This window comes from Salmo salar, chromosome ssa26 (assembly GCF_905237065.1).
Source record: "Salmo salar chromosome ssa26, Ssal_v3.1, whole genome shotgun sequence".
Taxonomy (NCBI): domain Eukaryota; kingdom Metazoa; phylum Chordata; class Actinopteri; order Salmoniformes; family Salmonidae; genus Salmo; species Salmo salar.
Genome location: NC_059467.1, coordinates 23,163,681 through 23,182,840, shown reverse-complemented (window position 1 = coordinate 23,182,840; position 19,160 = coordinate 23,163,681). Strand labels below are relative to the sequence as shown.

The 19,160-nt window shown below is 47.6% G+C and overlaps 2 protein-coding genes across 2 annotated transcripts; one reads left to right on the top strand and one right to left on the bottom strand.

The window, feature by feature from the left end:
• Positions 1–21: 21 nt before the first annotated feature.
• cssa26h16orf46 (chromosome ssa26 C16orf46 homolog) lies at positions 22–4,574 on the bottom strand. Its single transcript, XM_014175852.2, has 3 exons — positions 2,845–4,574; positions 2,233–2,463; positions 22–1,957 (listed from the first exon to the last, which is right to left on the bottom strand). Exons 2-3 carry the CDS (start codon positions 2,434–2,436, stop codon positions 1,070–1,072), a joined length of 1,092 nt encoding a protein of 363 aa, XP_014031327.1. The 5' UTR covers positions 2,437–2,463; positions 2,845–4,574; the 3' UTR covers positions 22–1,069.
• On the top strand, positions 4,572–12,705 carry LOC106587454 (protein phosphatase 1 regulatory subunit 3E-like). Its single transcript, XM_014175853.2, has one exon. It carries the CDS (start codon positions 4,752–4,754, stop codon positions 5,673–5,675), a length of 924 nt encoding a protein of 307 aa, XP_014031328.1. The 5' UTR covers positions 4,572–4,751; the 3' UTR covers positions 5,676–12,705.
• Positions 12,706–19,160: the final 6,455 nt, after the last annotated feature.

Sequence of the window (19,160 nt, the reverse complement as noted above, 5' to 3'; positions counted from 1 at the left end):
TCAAAAGACAGGAATGCAGTGCTGTATAAAGCCAAGTCAGATATTTTGTTACAGGTTAAAGCACACACTACTTTTGACTTACAACACCATACTCAATATTGTACACACTCAACGTGCTCTTTTTCGGTAAATGTCAGTCACAGTTTTCACCTGGGTTGTGTGGCAGTACAAGTTAGTTTACTATGTACATGTATTATGCTCAGTCTGTTTGAATACAATATTGTAATTGTGTAAGTCATTTGGAATATGATACTTATCCCTCCGCCCACACACCTATGCTGTCACAGTCCCTCAGAATCACAGTGTGGTTCACTTCTAGCATGTAATTCAATAGGCTACCAATGACATCTTCACATGGGTTGGAACACTACAATCACTGACTGCTCATTCCATTAGAGTGCACTAGCATGCTTTGGCAATGGCTCAGATCATGTTTTGTCTTAAGGAGTTCTGACATGTCTGCAGTGTAACATTCAGGAATCCAAGAAACCGACCTAGACCTCAGCATTGTAGAGTAGGTAGCATAGTTGCTGAGTAACTAAAAGCTCAAGTGTGAGCACCACAATAAAAGCACATGCATACATTTATCACTCCATTTAAAATAATTCTCTCATATCCAGGTGCGTGGAGTGTTTGTAATTAAGGAAGGCTCATGTAACAGTTAAATTATTTCACTGAATAATCAGTGGTAACAAATTAGCATACAATGTATTCTAGCAATCTGGACTACTTTGCATTGCTGATGCTAGATTGATGGCATATTATCACAGTGATGATGGACCAAATTCTACCTTTTGATACGCATGTAACGCATTAATAAACTGGTTATACGATGAGGCTGAGGTGGTATAGCCTATAAATGACAGAACTAACAAATCTGTAAACTCATGTCAATTCCATGTAGTTTAATACGACCCAGTTTAATTCGTCACAGCTTTTTTTTTTAATACAGTCATCAGTGTCATAAAAATATGAAGAAATTCCACAGAAAGTTTCTTTTTAATCACAAACCCACAAAGGCTGAGCTTTTGGGTTGGGAGAGAGTATGGAGTGCAAAGTAACAGTCTGTTCAGAGTAGTCTCTGTGCAGAGGCTGGGATGGGCACCCTGGTTCCAATCAGAATGGGCAGCTGGGGCTCTGCACGCTTCAGGCTCTTGGTCTTCAGTCCAAAGTAGAGTCTGTGAGCACTGCTGGTCCGGGGATCCTGTCTGAGGTGTCTGTCCAGGGGGTAGGTGGCGCGGGGTAGAGGATCTGACAGTGTGCTGAGGGGCATGTCACATTTCTTGGGGACAGGGATGCTGAAAGCAGACAACAGGTGGCGGCTCTGCTGGCTCTCCACACCACCTCCGCTCTCCCCGGCAGGTGTGACACCGTCTGACCCAGCCTCTGCGGTCTCCCCGTCTGAGGCGCTGCGTCCCGGTCCAGCCTCCCCCCTCCGGAGCTGGCTGGTGACCTTAGGGTGTCTGGGCTGGGAGGCCTTCACGGGCGGTAGGACGGCGAAGCTGTTGATGATCAGCGTCATGGGACACTCTGAGGCTGAGTGGTGGTGACCCTGGGAGGGGGCCGAGCCCAGCAGTGAGTCACTGATCTCACACACCTCAGCGTTGTCCTCCACCATCTTGTCTCGGAGTGTCAGTTGCTGTGTGGCTTTCTGAAGGTCCCTGAAGGACTCTGGTGGGGACTCCTCTGAAGAGATGCTAGAGGTGTGACTGTAGGGTCTGTTCAGGAAGTCTCCCAGGGTTGTGAGGGAGGTTTTCTCCCATGGGTCCAGGGTGGAATCCCAGAAGGACTCAGGTAGGTGGGTTAAGCTGGATTCAGAGTCAGGGGGGTCGGAGAGCTTCACGAGGTCCACACACAGGTGGCAGTGGTGGTCTGTGTCTCCAGTCTTGACCCTCTTTCCTCTCCGCTGGGTCTGAACCAGGCAACCAAGTGGAGTAGTTCTGCCCCAGCCCCGGATCTGTCTCAACAGCAAACAACAGCATTAAGGGAAACGTAATTACATTTTAATCAGTGTATCGCAATTTAGAGAAAATTAGGTTTCACCTTTTAAGATGATTTCTGAGATTGAATGTAGTTATATACAGTGAATAAACATACTAACACTGTTTCACTTTGTATTAACTCACATGAAATTGAAGTGTGTATCTGGTGCCTACGCAATAACGTGACACTGGCTGAATATCATTCACAATCTAGCCAAAAATAAAAGAGTAACCGCAGTGTATTACTCACAGCTTCCTCCCATCCGGAGAGACAGAGAAACTCAAATGGCTCCTGCTCTTTGGATGAGGTATCATCGCTGATATCCAAAAGGGCATCGACATGGCCTCTGTTGGGTAGTTGGCAGCTCTGGTTCCATCCTGTGTACTCAACTGCCACACTTCTGTCTTCAGCCACTTCTACAGGCGCCTGATCCCATTCCTTGAATTTGTCCATTCTAAGATGAGCCTTTCATGGTGAAATCTGTTGAGAGTGAAAAAACATCCCTAATTAGGCATTCATCTTGTAGGCTCGTTGGTAAGAGTGGAGATAAATGTACACAAACAGCAAGCAACCTATAATTAATTGTAAGCGTTGCGAAACTATTTGTAAGATATCTGAAGATCTGTAACCTTTGACGTCAACTTTATGACATGTTAACTCAGTGTTAACAAACTTGTTAACCCTGTTTACAAAACCTGTCCATTAAATGGATTCATAAACATTCTCGCTAGCTAGCAAGAGAACCTCACATTTCTGCCTAGCTACAAACGTTAACGTTAGGTAAACACTGGCAACTTAAGTTGGAAGCTTGTTCTAACCTTAGCTGAAGCCAGAAGCAATGCTGTAAAAGAGACAACTTACCATTAAAGGGGGTCGAGTTCGACATTTTCCTCAGCAATACCATACAAGCATTTGCTCCCTGGGGGTTTTACATCCAACTTAATAGGCAGTGACATAGAATAGTCATTAAAAATGAATTACAGTTTTGCAGCTAACAGGAAACCGCCCCAAACAAAGTCAAAGATGTACTTGGCCCACGAAGTGTTTGGATAGAACGTCGTTGCCATGACAACTCCGCTACAACAGGGCGCTCAGAAGTGACGTAGAGGAAACGAAGAGGGGAAATGGGAGGGGGCGTGAGAAAACAAATTGCAGTTTACAGGTTGTTGCTAATTTCCATGTTATCTAAGAAAATGTAACAATTTCGAGCCCTGGATTTGCTGCTTGTTACAATTCGTGATTTACAGCATGGTGTCCACTATGTTGCTGACTATTTCATTCAATATCTATAATTAAGACTCATTTCTGTAATCTATAGTAAGATGTCATATACAATATAATCTAAAATAGCCCATTATAACAGTATTATAATATGCATACTATAACGTAAGGCTATAAAATAGTGGGCATGGGTCTATGTGAATTTGATTCAGATCAGTGCTTGGACTTAGATTGAAATAGGATCCGGTACTCATTTAGGTAGCAGTACTGTTTATATTTAGGTGCAGGAGCTCCACGACACGTTTGAGCTAACATTCTATAATATTAACAGGAGCTCAAGCAGTAGAACATTTCAGATGCTGGAGCTCCTACCCAAGTCAAGCACTGATTCAGATTGGCCAATGCTTCATATCTTGGCTACAGTAGGTGTAGCACATGGCGATGTGTGAAACTCTTCAGCCTGAACTGTCCCCACTTGCGCCAGCGAATAGTTAGCTTTTCGAGTGGCATCGACTGTCGCTTCTCGGTGGCAGTGGTACTCGCAAGCGGCGAGACGTCCTTTACATAGGCCTACAAATTTACATGATGTAAATTATTTACAGGTATCTAGAATATACTCTCAAAGCTAGTCCTTCTTGAAACAATAACAAAGTGGCCACCCAACTCTGTTTCGGTATTTAAAAAAAACTGAGAAAGGAAGTTGTGTGTTTTGTCGCTCATGGCCGAAATGAGATTGCCTAGCTACCCATCCACATCGCTCCGGCCAAACGCCACGCCCACTAACGTTTCCTCTCGGTGAAGCGGAATTAAATTCAGGATGAGTCGTCAGGCAAGAAATGAGACGTGCTATTCGGCACGTCGTGGTCCAGCCAGGAACAAACCTTATGACTATAATGTCATGCCTCTCACTGGGTCCCCCTAGCTCTGTGCAGTTTTATGTGCACTGTGGCTGTTTTGTGTGCTGTATTGTTGTCTCTACCTTCTTGAACTTTGTGCTGTTGACTGTGGCCAATAATGTTTGTACTATGTTGTGTTGTCATGTGTTTCTGCCTTGCTATGCTGTTGTCTTATATTGTCTTTATTTAATTTTTTTAATCCCAGGCCCCGTCCCCGCAGGAGGCCTTTTGACTTTTGGTAGGCCGTCATTGTAAATAAGAATTTGTTCTTAACTGACTTGCCTAGTTAAATAAAGGTTAAATAAATAAAAAGCTCAGCCACACACACACCTTGACTGGGGCATGCTGCTGGAAACGTGCACAAAGATAAGGGAATCCCATATTTCATATTCTTTCATGATGAACGAATGTGTATGCCTGTGAATTAAATCGAAAATGACGTTAGGTAGGCATGTCTGGTATTTGTGGTGCGTTGTTCTAGCTGCACCTGCAGAAGCTTGGTTTATTGGTTCAGAAATGCGCAGTGTCACAGTCTGACGTGATACTACGGCGCCTATCCGTGTGTTTATCTCTGATACCTGACGGCGTGTTCCTTTCTCAGTGCCTCTGATCACGACCACTTCGACTGCAGACCAGCGACTCTCCCGCTTTATGGAAACCGAGGCTGTGCGTTCTGTCGTGGTCATGCTGCCTCCCAAGAACTGCCTCCCGAGGAACTACAGCTGCATAGCTGGGTTGTTCGGGAGCTTGACAGCAGACCCGAGACTAGAAGACGAAGAGGGGATGGAGCTGAACGGAACAAGCGAGCCCATCGAGATGCACCATGTGGTGGATGAGAGACCAAGAGGCCGGGAATCCTTCCTCAAACCCCCGCAGAGTCCGAACCTGCGCCGGAGGTGCAAGTCTCTGCCGACCCCCATAGAGAGAGCGAAGCTTGAGATCTCCCGCAGCCGGAGTCCCTGCAGCCAGAAAAAGGTCCGTTTTGCCGACTCTCTGGGTCTGGAGCTCACCTCTGTGAAGCACTTCAATGACACAGACATACCCGATGTGCCGGAGCGCATAATGGCCAGATTCGACAGGGCTCCCCTCCATCTGAACCCATTTGACAAGTTCCCCAGGGCACCGACCACCCAGTCAAGTTTTATGGAGCTGCAATTCAAGAACCCCGGGACCCTACCAGGCTTTACTGAGAAAGTGAAAGAAGTGAAAGTGTTGTTGGAGTCTGCTGAAGCCGACGAGTTCAGTCTGTCCGGCGTCGTGCGGGTTTTGAACATGGCTTTCGAGAAAAGTGTCTATTTGAGGTTTTCAATCAACAACTGGATAACCTTCATGGACAGTCTGACATCATATGTCCCAGAATCAAGTGACGGTGTGACAGACAAATTCTCCTTTAAGATAATCACCCCAACGACGTTTCTGGAGAGCGGAGGCACGTTCCAGTTTGCCATTAGATACTGCGTTGGTGGAGATGAGTATTGGGACAATAATGACGGGGTCAACTACAAAGTGCGACGCCACAGATTTAAGATTTCCCCACCCCGTGAGTGGGAGGATGGCTGGATTCACTTCATCTAACCTGCATGTGCCCTTGGCGTTCTCACCGGCGCACTGTGTGTGTAAAGCACGCAATCTCTCAACGGGCACTGCTTTACCATAATGAAGAATAGGGCTACCATAGGCTATAGCCTCTACACATTGTGTTAATGATCCAACCGCCGTGTCCAGCTGTACACTCACTCATTTTTTTTAATTGTTTGGGTTATGTTTTTTTCACCACCATCACATTCGTTTTGTTTCATGTCATTATGTTTGACAGATTTGACAGGATTGAAGGACAAGCCCTTCATTAGGTGTCCGCCGTGGGAGGTAAATCTGCTGTATGATAATTAGCCTTGGTATTGGGGACTTTGTAGTCCTGTGCCCTTTGGTGTGGCCCGACTATACTCTTATGTAATGCAGGGACATGTGCCATTGAAAACGTGCCAGGAATATACCCCATTTAAGCGTCACTGTCCCTCTCTAAAACGAAGCGATGCTCGCTTCAATCCCCACTTTTGACTATTTCATTAAACATCTTTTGCGATGTCTTAACTGTCAACGACTGCTTATAAAAAACGGAGGAAAATTGTTATGAAAACACTAAGACAGCTTCTCGCCCGTCTTCTCTCTGTTTATTTCCGATAGCATGGGACTGTGCTCACGTGCATCCCCCTGTGTAACTGTCATGCATGCTTTCAATCAGATTGTCTCATCTGAAAACTCCAGCGGATGGGGCAGGCCGAAGCTCAGTCACAACAAGATTCGCACTGGATCAACAAAGGAAATATCAAATTGTCATTTGTTTTACCAATTCCTCATCTTTTCATCTTCTTGGATATGCCTTATAATACCCCTTATAACTAAAGGGGAACGCTGCTGTGGGAAATGATTAAACCCTCCTCTCTCTGTAGCACTGCTCAACGAGATGATGTTAGAAAAAGGAAATCATCCCACGAGCCTTGTTCGCTGGTTATAAATGCACCCGAATTTTTTCTCCAGAGGATGGTAACCAATAGCGGGAGAGTTGACTGGGTCAGAGTGGAGCCCTACAGTCTAGCAGTTGGCTAGCCTATTAGGATGCTCTGGTATGACCCAAAACATGTAACATAATAATATGTGGATCTTTCCCACTCTAAAATGCCAAATAATGCATATGCTATATGCATTATTTTAAACTAGAGAACATGTATATTTGACAAAAAAAAACTATTGTACAGAACATTTTGTTCAGGATCTTATAGTAGATTTTTCTCTGCAGTGCAGTCAGTCTGCATGTATCTGACAGGTGATATTTTACAACATTCCTGTTGTGACACTCTTGATCTCAACCAGTCGCAATAATTCACCAGGTGTCTTGTAAACAATAGTTGAGGATAGCTCTAACCCTAAGGTCCACTGCAGAATCAGTCACCACTGCCTCACCCATACAGTATCTCTACCTTCTTCAAGGTTGAGCTTTAATGACAAAATCCACACAGATATCACTCCATTTTACAACTGTTATTACACAATGATAAATTACAGAGACAGATACTGTTGGACGTTTGTTTCTGTTCCTTGTTGGACCTGAAATGCAACTGTTGCTGTGGGAAATTATACATTTACCTCAGATCGTTTCTAGAGTGCAGACCTGACGATCTTCCAAATATTCCAGGTTTTTCTCCTTTTATTCAGGTTGAACAAAACAAAACATTATTTTTTTATGAAGTACAGTAGAACCAAAATAGTCAAACTCATGCCATTTTTAAAACACACCCAGTCCAGTAAAACAGTAGCATTTCATTGTCAGTATTTTGTAAATAACTTCCACTGTGTAATGTTGTATTTTACAGTACAACTATGGTGATGACAGCATCTGAACTACTTTTACTGATTTCAAAGTTGTAATGTTAGACTTGGCTGATGATATAGAAAAGAGCAGTGTTTGTTTGGTAGGACTACATATTGTACAGTTGAAGCTATTGCACTGGTGCTTCAAGCTGAACTCATTTGTTGGCACATTGGCATCACATAATGCATGTGTAAAACTCCTTCCACTGAGGGCCGAGTGTCTGCTGGTTTTTGCTCCACCCCTGTACTTGATTGATGAATTAAGGTCACCAATTAGTAAGGAACTCCTCTCACCTGGTTGTCTTTGACACCCCTGACATGAGGTGAGGGAGCTCATTATGGATGGATGGCAAACTAACCTTAGGTTATGTAATGCAACAGCCCACATCACAAACGGTTTGTCTACATGTGTACTGGATGTACACCATGTTTAAATTAGAGTTTGTATTTATTTGGGTTGTTATAATTTGTGGGAGTTTTCTATGACATGAATGCTTGGAATGTATCAATATTTTGTTTTGAGTAGGATGCCTCTGAGAGATCAGCAACTTGGAGATGTATCTGTTTAGAAAATGGAATGCATCTCTGAGACTAACAGATGTAGTTATATAATATAGTTAGTTACTGTTGTCTGGCTATGGTGGTCAGTAAGAAAAGCCTGTGTTTACATGAGCCAGGACTTGGACAGGAGCTTGGCCAGACTATTCAACCCTTGAGATTGAAAATGGAAAATAGACTACTCATGTGACCACTGAGCATGTCCTAATGACTCAAACAATTTAGCAGAGTTGTTTGGCTTATAGCAGAGTTGTTTAGTTTCCAGAGTCCAGCAGTTGTCTCTTTCTAATATCTCCATGGGAAATCTGTAGAGCCTGGTTGGAACAAAATAACCTCACTCATGGTCTCACGTCCACCATGACATTAACCGACCTCTAGGGCTGCACGATATGGGCAAACAAATGTAATAGCGATTTTTATTTTTAACAAATATGGTTATTGCGATTTGACGTGCGATAAATATCAAAATATTTGTGTTAACTGTTGGAATTATAGAAATAGATTGAATTATATTAAGAAGCTAAGTGGAAAGCAGCATCGTTCTTGTTTGGAACAATTTGTTGACTGCATTGACCTGACGGAACAACATGTAAATTTATAGTCAATCATCTAACAGCCAGGGGGAGGAACTGCGCTGCTTGAGTGACAGGGGCGAGGCTTAGTGTGTGTGGGAAGCAACCGCAAGATGAGAAAAAAACGTTAAAACCTGAAGTTACTCACGGCTGAGATGTGTTTGAAAATATTGCATTTGATATGGATCTCTTGCGATATGGATATTGCACATGTCAATATATAATTTTGATGTATATTCGATTAATTGTGCAGCCCACTCTTGAGTTGAGACATAACCATTGGTTGACAACTGGTTGGCCTCACTGTGTTCAGAAGAATGCTAGTCTGTGCAGTCAGTGAGTTCCACACACGGCAGCTGTATCTCCACAAAGACTACTGTGGTTAACAAGATGTCAAGCCTTGTCAGAGATTGTTTTATGTTCTTAAGTCTGATGAAATATAATGGTTATTTTTCCTCATGTAGCTTTTGCTTATGATTTCTGTTAACTGTAAATATTCTCTCAATAAGTGTACATGTAGTACAGTATGATTTCACTCATGAATTGTTTCAATCATAACAGTTCAATTTGTGAATATGTCATGGAGGTAAAGATGTTTTATAGGGGAAGGATGAAAGGCATCCAGAAACAGACAGTATAGGGTTTGTCAACACAATGTGAGCTATATGGATCACTCCAATATATTGGTATCACTCCGCGCCGGAGGGATACATGCAAGCTGAAGGATTTACAGATTTACTCCCGTGTACACCTGTGTCACGGCTGGGGTCCGCCCCTGTATATAGACCCCATGGCCGCGACACGTTCTCTATACATTTTTTGAGGCGCCTCTAGCACCGTAGAGGATTGGAGTGATCCATATAGCTCACATAACCGTGGTTACATGCATAACCGTCATTATGTTTCATTATATTGGATCACTCCAATATATTGGTATACACGTACCAGATTAGTCGGTGCTAGAGGGACCCGGCCAGCCAGCGGCGAAGTGCGAGACCGAGACGCAGGGACTGTCAATGTGGAACGGGGTCCCGGCCCTGTCCCCGGAAGGGGAGGCGACGCCCAGGACCGCTAAACCAACCGCAGAGGGAGATGCCACATGTACCCGATAGTACCTAGCAAAATGTGCAAGAAGAAGCCCAGCTGGCCGCAACACAGATCTCAGCGAGGGGAACTCCTCTCAATAGAGCCAAGGACGCAGCCACACCTCATGTTGAATGTGCCATCACAGATCCCAGCACTGGCATGCCATCCAGGTGGTATGCTGTCGTAATCGTGTCCACGATCCAGTGAGAGAGCCTCTGCTTTGACAGCCCAGCCCACAGGACTCTCTCACCATAGCAGACAAAGAGCTGGTCTGTTGTTCTCACTCACTGTGTCCTCCACATAGGCAACCAGTGCCCTCACAGGGCACAGCATGCCAGAGGGAGGCCCAGACTCCCCCACCACTGCAGGGGGATCGTAAGCAGACAGGATAAAAGGGATGTTCACATGCCTGTCTGACATATCCTTCGGGAGGAATGAAGGGTTGGGGTGGAGAGATATACTCCTCCCCTCGGGGTCCACCCGGTAGCACTCAGAACTTACAGGAAGAGCATAGAGCTCACCCACCTCTTCAAGAAAGCCACCTTCATAGAGAGGTGTTTCAGGGAGGCAGACTCCAACGGTTCGAAAGCCAGCTTTGCCAAAGCTGCCAAGACCACATCCAGATCCCAGCTTGCCATTGAGTGGGTCCTAGTTGGACGCAGGTGACAAACACCCTTCATAAACCTGGAGACCAAGGGATGGCGCCCCACTGGCCTGTCCATCCACCCCACATGGCAGGCAGATATAGTGGCTAAATACCTGCTCAGTGTAGAGGCTGCCAAGCCCTCATCCAAGAGAGACTGCAGGTATTGGAGGACATACTGCACCCCGCACGACTCGGGCACAACCTCAATACCAGTGCACCAAGAGCAGAACAACCGCCAGCACAACTGGTATGCCGCGGTTGTAGCCGGCGCCCTTGCGTTCTGCATGGTGTTCATTACTCCCTCCTGTAGTCCTAACATGGATCCTTGGTGCCGTTTAGTGGCCAAGCCCACAGACTGAGGCGGTGCGGCCTCGGATGGTCACAGAGTTCCCCTGGCCTGAGACAGCAAGTCCGGTCTCAGGGGAAGTTGTCAAGATGTCCCAGACAACAGGGACAGGAAAAGGCTGAACAAGGGTTGTCTGGGCCAGTATGGGGCCACCAGAAGCAGACAATGCTCTGCCATCCTGGTCCTGTCCAGCACAGCCTGGATCAGGGGAAAAGGGGGGAATGTGTAAAGCTCCAGCCCTGGCCAATCGTGAGCCAGAGCATCCAAGCCAAGAGGCCCTGGTGTCTCTGACATGGAGTACCACAGGGGCAGTGTGCATTGTCCAGAGAGGCAAACAGATCCACCTGCACCCTCCCGAACTTGTCCCACAGGTGCTGCACCACCTGGGGATGTAGGCTCCAGTCCCAAGATGGTTGGCCCTCCCTAGAGAGCATATCCGCTGCCACACTCAGGATGTCAGGTACGTGCGCTGCGCATAGAGATGCTAGACAGCCCAGAGCTCCCATGCTATAAGATTGAGGCGGTGGGACCTCAGTCCACCCTGATGGTTGATGTAAGCCACCACTGTGGTGTTGTCCTTTCTCACCAGGACATGTCTTCCTTTCAGATGTGGAAGGAAAGACCGCAGGGCCACGGAGTCGTAGTGTAACGCTAACAAAACACAAGCATGACAAACCACGGGCGGAAGATACAGATCAACCATGCGCAGCAAGTGGAGCACTCAAGAGGAGGGGCTGGCCATGTGGCCAACTGCTCCAGGCTGCAAAACAGCCAGTGAGTATACTTTCACGCAAGATATTACACTTACCAGTGATTTACCAAGCGAACTTCAGAAAGTTTGTACCTCAAACCATACGGACGTCTGCCGAGAAAATGAAAGAGAATGTGTCGTGGCCATGGGGTCTATATACAGGGGCGGACCCCAGCCGTGACACAGGTGTACACGGGAGTAAATCTGTAAATCCTCACCTCGGATGTATCCCTCCGCCGCGGAGTGATACCAATATATCGGAGTGATCCAATATAGGGAAATATAACCACATTTTATGAGCACTCGCTGATGTTTATCTGTTTTATGTGTCGCATATTGAATGTCTTTCTGCTACCATATTATGTCATGTAATAGCATTTCAAAAACAGGATTGCAAGCGGTGGATGGATACCCAACTCAGAACTAGAAAGTAATCTAAAAACAATCTGAACAAAATAGAATTTCAGGAAATTTCCTTTAAAACTGCGGAACGCCACTGAACCTTAGGCCAAAATGTGGGCGGGGTCCCAGGAATGATAGGGTTATTGTATAAGGTGTAACTAAAGATGGTTCCATTGCCTTATGTTTAGAGTTCATACTGAAATGAACACATAAGAGGTCTAAGCTGTGAAGGGATGTTATGGTAGGTTGATCAACATGTGCTAATAGTCTCGAGCAGTCAAATCATACTGGATAGTATGTTCTGGGGCTAAGCTGAGGGGATCTTTAGACTAAAGAGTTGCATGCATGCCACTAAAGACAAAATACACTTTGAAGTATCTGAAACATCTGAAAGGAGTGACTAATGATTGTAATATTGAGCTAGGAAAAGAGGCATGGTTTGGTTTGGTATGTCTCTTATGACTTTACACGTATTCCTGTGAATTGCTACTAACCAAGATGTTCTCCATCCCCAGTCATGTTTGATACACAGCTTTCTCTCTCACTGTGAAACGTTATACATCTGAAATAGTTTAGATCAAGTTCATTTTACTCATATGTGGAGTGGAGGAAGTGAATTTCCCTTGGTTTGAACTATAAGGTTATCAGTATTCTTCTTTTGAACCTATGCAAACCTTACTACTGCAATCCATCATCTGTCTGTGTTGATGTGTCTTGGTGTCTGACGTATTGTTTGGAGCTAATGTTTATCACTGTATTCTGGCCGTTTGCATGCACGGCGGAAGTACCCCTGTTATTTTTATGGTGAGTTTGTAATGTAGCCTATATTTTATTGAAACAACGGCAATAAAGGCCTTTGTGATGGGAAATTGAAACGTGTTTTAGTTTTGTCCATTTCCTTTATCACGCTACAATCAGCAGCATGGTATAATTAAGCAATAAGGCACGAGGGGGTGTGGTACATGGCCAATATACCACGAATAAGGGCTGTTCTTATGCACTACGCATCGCGGAGTGCCTGGACACAGCCCTTAGCCGTCGTATATTGGTCATATACCACAAACCCCCAAAGTGCCTTATTGCTATTATAAACTGGTTACCAATGTAATTAGATCAGTAAAAATACATGTTTTGTCATACCTGTGGTATATGGTCTGATATACCACGGCTGTCAGCCAATCAGCATTCAGTGCTCGAGCCACCCAGTTTATAATAACCTTTACCTTAACCTTTCATTACAATAGCTTTAACTCAATTAGAATCAATGTCACAGTATCCTCTGAGAGGACACAGGTTTATTACAAAGCTCTACAGATGAATTTCCCTGCAGGGTGTGATTTTGATTGTATTATGAGAGATCTCATTTTCTCCTCTGAATGCTCCACTGCTGTCTGTCTGCTCTGAGCTGACTGGCTCATTTATCAGATGACCGTCTAATCCACACAGGGCCCTAGTCCTGTAGGACATAACATTTCTTGCTGCGCTGCAGATGCCAGCTGCCCAGCGCCTCGCTGCAGTCATGACGAGACACATGTCCTTGAATTGACCAGCTTTGTCGGCACGCCCCCTCAGCGTTGCATGGGTGGGGTTGCATGGGTGGTTTTGGAGGGCAGGAGGACAGGCTGAGGGATATCTTGTGATCAGGAGAGTTGACTTCAGACACAATTTTGTCTCTGACATGTAGGCTATATAACCAAGAAGAGGTACTCTTGGTGTCCTTGACTTTTTCCATTCTGATGGATGGGCATATTCTTATGTCTTCATGGTATAGGTTATCTATTTTATATGCAAGGGCACACAGAGTTCCAGTTACAGCCGTATGGTATTACCATGACATTTCATTAGCTATTGATCTATTCTGTAACGGTTGTCTTCATGAATGGACCAAGGCGCAGCAGGTATGTGAATACTCATGGTTATTTTATTACCAAAAAAAGAGTAAAGCATCCACTTGAAAAAACAATGACGGTGACAACAGTAGCAGTTTTACAGGCTATACACGCAGTGTAAAAACAACTACCCACAAAACCAAGTGACAAACATACTCCTACATATATGACTCCCAATCAGGAACAACGATCCCCAGCTGTTCCTGATCAGGAGTCACAAGACCAACACAGAACAATCACACACACAAGACTGCCACGTCCTGACCCCAAAACTACAACAACAGCTCCATCTGCTGGTCAGGACGTGACAGTACCCCCCCCCCTCAAGGTGCAGACCCCGGAATGCACCTAACAACGAAAAACACCAACAAACAAAATCCCCAACAAAACCCATAAACAATAACCCCTAAACAATAAGGGAGGGAAGGGAGGGTGGCTGCCGTCAACGACGGCACTGTGCTACACCCTCCCTCCCCAACCCACCTATCCTGGAGGTGGCTCCGGTGCAGGACGTGGACCCTGCTCCACCCTCGGCGTCGCCCACTTCGGTGGAGCCGATAGCTGCGCCAGGCAGACGGACCCCTCGAGCCGGGCCGGAGGACAGGAGGGCCCCTCGGGCTGGGCCGGGGGACAGGAGGGCCCCTCGGGCTGGGCCGGGGGGGCAGGAGGGCCCCTGGGCCGGGGGGCAGGAGGGCCCCTCGGGCTGGGCCGGGGAGCAGGAGGGCCCCTCGGGCTGGGCCGGGGAGCAGGAGGGCCCCTCGGGCTGGGCCGGGGAGCAGGAGGGCCCCTCGGGCTGGGCCGGGAGCAGGAGGGCCCCTCGGGCTGGGCCGGGGAGCAGGAGGGCCCCTCGGGCTGGGCCGGGGAGCAGGAGGGCCCCTCGGGCTGGGCCGGAGAGCAGGAGGGCCCCTCGGGCTGGGCCGGAGAGCAGGAGGGCCACTCGGGCTGGGCCGGAAGGCATGCGGGCCACTCGGGCTGGGCCGGAAGGCATGCGGGCCACTCGGGGGCTGGGCCGGAAGGCATGCGGGCCACTCGGGCTGGGCCGGAAGGCATGCGGGCCACTCGGGCTGGGCCGGAAGGCATGCGGGCCACTCGGGCTGGGCCGGAAGGCATGCGGGCCACTCGGGCTGGACCGGAGGGCAGGAGGACCACTCGGGCTGATCCTGACAGGCCGGGCACCCTGGCAGATCAGGGCAGGCGGGCACCTCTGGCAGAACCGGGCAGTCCGGCCACTCTGGCAGAACAGGGCAGTCCGGCCACTCTGGCAGAACAGGGCAGTCCGGCCACTCTGGCAGAACAGGGCAGTCCGGCCACTCTGGCAGAACAGGGCAGTCCGGCCACTCTGGCAGAACAGGGCAGTCCGGCCACTCTGGCAGAACAGGGCAGTCCGGCCACTCTGGCAGAACAGGGCAGTCCGGCCACTCTGGCAGAACAGGGCAGTCCGGCCACTCTGGCAGAACAGGGCAGTCCGGCCACTCTGGCAGAACAGGGCAGTCCGGCCACTCCGGCAGAACAGGGCAGTCCGGCCACTCCGGCAGAACAGGGCAGTCCGGCCACTCCGGCAGAACAGGGCAGTCCGGCCACTCCGGCAGAACAGGGCAGTCCGGCCACTCCGGCAGTTCAGGGCAGTCCGGCCACTCCGGCAGTTCAGGGCAGTCCGGCCACTCCGGCAGTTCAGGGCAGTCCGGCCACTCCGGCAGTTCAGGGCAGTCCGGCCACTCCGGCAGTTCAGGGCAGTCCGGCCACTCCGGCAGTTCAGGGCAGTCCGGCCACTCCGGCAGTTCAGGGCAGTCCGGCCACTCCGGCAGTTCAGGGCAGTCCGGCCACTCCGGCAGTTCAGGGCAGTCCGGCCACTCCGGCAGTTCAGGGCAGTCTGACCTCTCTGGCGACTGTTGACTGGCGGGCAGCTCTGACGACTGTTGACTGGCGGGCAGCTCTGACGACTGTTGACTGGCGGGCAGCTCTGACGACTGTTGACTGGCGGGCAGCTCTGACGACTGTTGACTGGCGGGCAGCTCTGACGACTGTTGACTGGCGGGCAGCTCTGACGACTGTTGACTGGCGGGCAGCTCTGACGACTGTTGACTGGCGGGCAGCTCTGACGACTGTTGACTGGCGGGCAGCTCTGACGACTGTTGACTGGCGGGCAGCTCTGGTGATGGTTGACTGGCGAGGCTGGGTTGACACACTAGACTCCTGATGCGCGGGGCTGGTATAGGACGTGCCAGCCCGGAGACACGCACCTCCATGCTAGTGCGTCTGGCGGGAAACACCGGACCGAAAGGGCGCACTGGCGGTCTTGAGTGCAGGGTTGGCATCACCCCTTCCGGCTCGATGCTCCCCTTGCCCTGGCACCTGCGGGGCGCTGGTACTGGGCGCACTGGGCTGTGCGTCCGTATAGGCGAGATGGTGCGCACCTCAGCGTAACATGGCGCCCTCCACCTCGTACGCACCTCCCTGTAGTCACGGGTAGCTGGCTTACGGCTCTTCCCTGGCCTGGCCAAGCTACCCGTGTGCCCCCCCCCAAAAAAATCTTGGGGGTGCCTCTCGGGTTTCCTAGCCAACCGTGTTCCAGCGTAACTTTCCCGATGGTTCCTCTGTCCAGCTGCCTCCACTCTCCTGAGTGCCTCCACCTGTTCCCATGGGAGGCGATCCCTTCCGGCCAGGATCTCTTCCCAGGTGTAGGCTCCCTTGCCGTCCAGGACGTCCTCCCATGTCCATTGTTCCCTTTTTCTCTCCTGTGGCTTCCTCCTCTTCTGCTGCTTGGTCCTTTGGTGGTGGGTAGTTCTGTAACGGTTGTCTTCATGAATGGACCAAGGCGCAGCAGGTATGTGAATACTCATGGTTATTTTATTACCAAAAAAAGAGTAAAGCATCCACTTGAAAAAACAATGACGGTGACAACAGTAGCAGTTTTACAGGCTATACACGCAGTGTAAAAACAACTACCCACAAAACCAAGTGACAAACATACTCCTACATATATGACTCCCAATCAGGAACAACGATCCCCAGCTGTTCCTGATCAGGAGTCACAAGACCAACACAGAACAATCACACACACAAGACTGCCACGTCCTGACCCCAAAACTACAACAACAGCTCCATCTGCTGGTCAGGACGTGACAATTCAATAGATTGCATTTAGCTCTCCATTGACTAGTTTCCTCTCAAAATATTGATTGCTCTGGAGCACACTCCTATAGGATGGAATCTTAATAGTAAAAGACTATAGGATGAATCTTAATAGTGAAAGACTCAATAGGACTGAATCTTTATAGTAAAAGACTCTATAGGACTGAATCTTAATAATGAAAGACTCTATAGGACTGAATCTTAATAATGAAAGACTCTATAGGACTGAATCTTAATAATTAAAGACTCTATAGGACTGAATCTTAATAATGAAAGACTCTATAGGACTGGATCTTAATAATGAAAGACTCTATAGGACTGGATCTTAATAGCTGGTTCAGAGTGGAGGACAGATTGACTGCATCAGTGCTGCTCTTTGTAACAAGTATTGATATGCTGAAAGTAATGAAATTGTCTGTTCAGCCAGTTAACACACAGCTCAAAAACCCATATATACCCCACAAGACTAGCAATCAGGCGTCTCTTCACAGTCCCCAAGTCCAGAACAGAGGCTGGGAGACACACAATACTGTATAGAGCAATGACTATATGTTATTCTCTTCCACCTCAGGTAACTCAGGCAAGAAGTACAATCTATAAAATAATACAATAAAACAACACGTCAAGGAACAACGAGGACTGTGAAGAGACACGCACACACACACGCACACACACACACATTATTCTTTGGTTGTGTTCTTTAGCTGCGACAGCCTGAAAGTGTAGACATGACAAAGCACTTGAATGTTTAAGATGAGTATTATTAATGTATTTATTTTATCCTTCTTCTTAAAAAAGAGTTACACTCGTTAGTCGTAGTGTTCTTAGTTTAAATGTGTGTTGCTGTTCTTGTCCATTAGTGCTCTGTATTTTGTCATGGTCTATGTTTTGTGTGGACCCCAGGAAGAATCGCTGCTGCTACTTCAACATCTAATGGGGACCCGAATAGAAATCACAAAAAAATCACATTGAGTCAGTAGCAGGGAATATATCAACAGAGAGCCTGCCGTCCAAAATCCCCCATTGACTTCATGGGCACTATGTCATTACAAGTTCTTCTTTTGAACATCTTGGCAACAAGCTTTTTAGAGAGCTGATGTAGAACCAGAGCATGAAGTACAGTAAGGTGTCTTTCCATTATATGGGATATCACAAAATGGGTTGATCCTAACCCTACCTCTAACCCTGGCAGTGTTACAGTCATAGTTCTATGTGGTTAATCACATCAGAAGGAAATGGGATCAATCATTTGTATTTTTTATTTAAACTTTCTTTAACTAGACAAGTCAGTTAAGAACAAATTCTTATTTACAATGACGGTCTACCCCGGCCAAACCTGGACGACGCTGGGCCAATTGTGTGCCGCACTATGGGACTCCCAATCACGGCCGGTTGTGATACAGCCTGGAATCGGTTGTGATACAGCCTGGAATCGGTTGTGATACAGCCTGGAATCGGTTGTGATACAGCCTGGTATCGGTTGTGATACAGCCTGGTATCGGTTGTGATACAGCCTGGAATCGGTTGTGATACAGCCTGGTATCGGTTGTGATACAGCCTGGTATCGGTTGTGATACAGCCTGGTATCGGTTGTGATACAGCCTGGTATCGGTTGTGATACAGCCTGGAATCGGTTGTGATACAGCCTGGTATCGGTTGTGATACAGCCTGGTATCGGTTGTGATACAGCCTGGAATCGGTTGTGATACAGCCTGGTATCGGTTGTGATACAGCCTGGTATCGGTTGTGATACAGCCTGGAATCGGTTGTGATACAGCCTGGAATCGGTTGTGATACAGCCTGGAATCGGTTGTGATACAGCCTGGAATCGGTTGTGATGCAGCCTGGGGTCTGTAGTGACACCTCTAGAACTAACATGCAGTGCCTTAGACTGTTGCACCACTCGGGAGCCCAAAGATTTAATTAAAACAAATTGAACCATTGATTGACAATATTGGTTCAATCCAATACCTCAATATGTCAACATCTATCATTCTTAATTAAACATAACTAATTGAATGTGTGAATGTGTACTATTGGATTGTGTTGGTATATACTGTATAGTGACTGTTGTTATTGAACCTTCAGGGTGTCAGAAGAACAAGGTAATCCTGAGTAATCCTACAGTATGACACATTATCTAGGCCTGGTCTGTAACGTTACTGTATGTTGGTGTATCATGTATGTGTCACATCCGTGTCACGTTCCCTTGTGCTTCCCCCCCATGCTTAGTTAGGCTGTGCTTCTCCCCAGAGTGGTGAGTGACCTGTGCTGGCTCACAGTTAGATGGGAAGGGGAGTGTGGAGTGG

Coding starts and splice junctions, on each gene's coding strand:
- cssa26h16orf46 (XM_014175852.2), bottom strand. CDS start 2,436: ATGGACAAATTCAAGGAATGGGATCAGGCGCCTGTAGAAGTGGCTGAA. Junction 1,958..2,232: donor TCTCCGGATGGGAGGAAGCT/GTGAGTAATACA, acceptor CTGTTGAGACAG/ATCCGGGGCTGGGGCAGAAC.
- LOC106587454 (XM_014175853.2), top strand. CDS start 4,752: ATGGAAACCGAGGCTGTGCGTTCTGTCGTGGTCATGCTGCCTCCCAAG.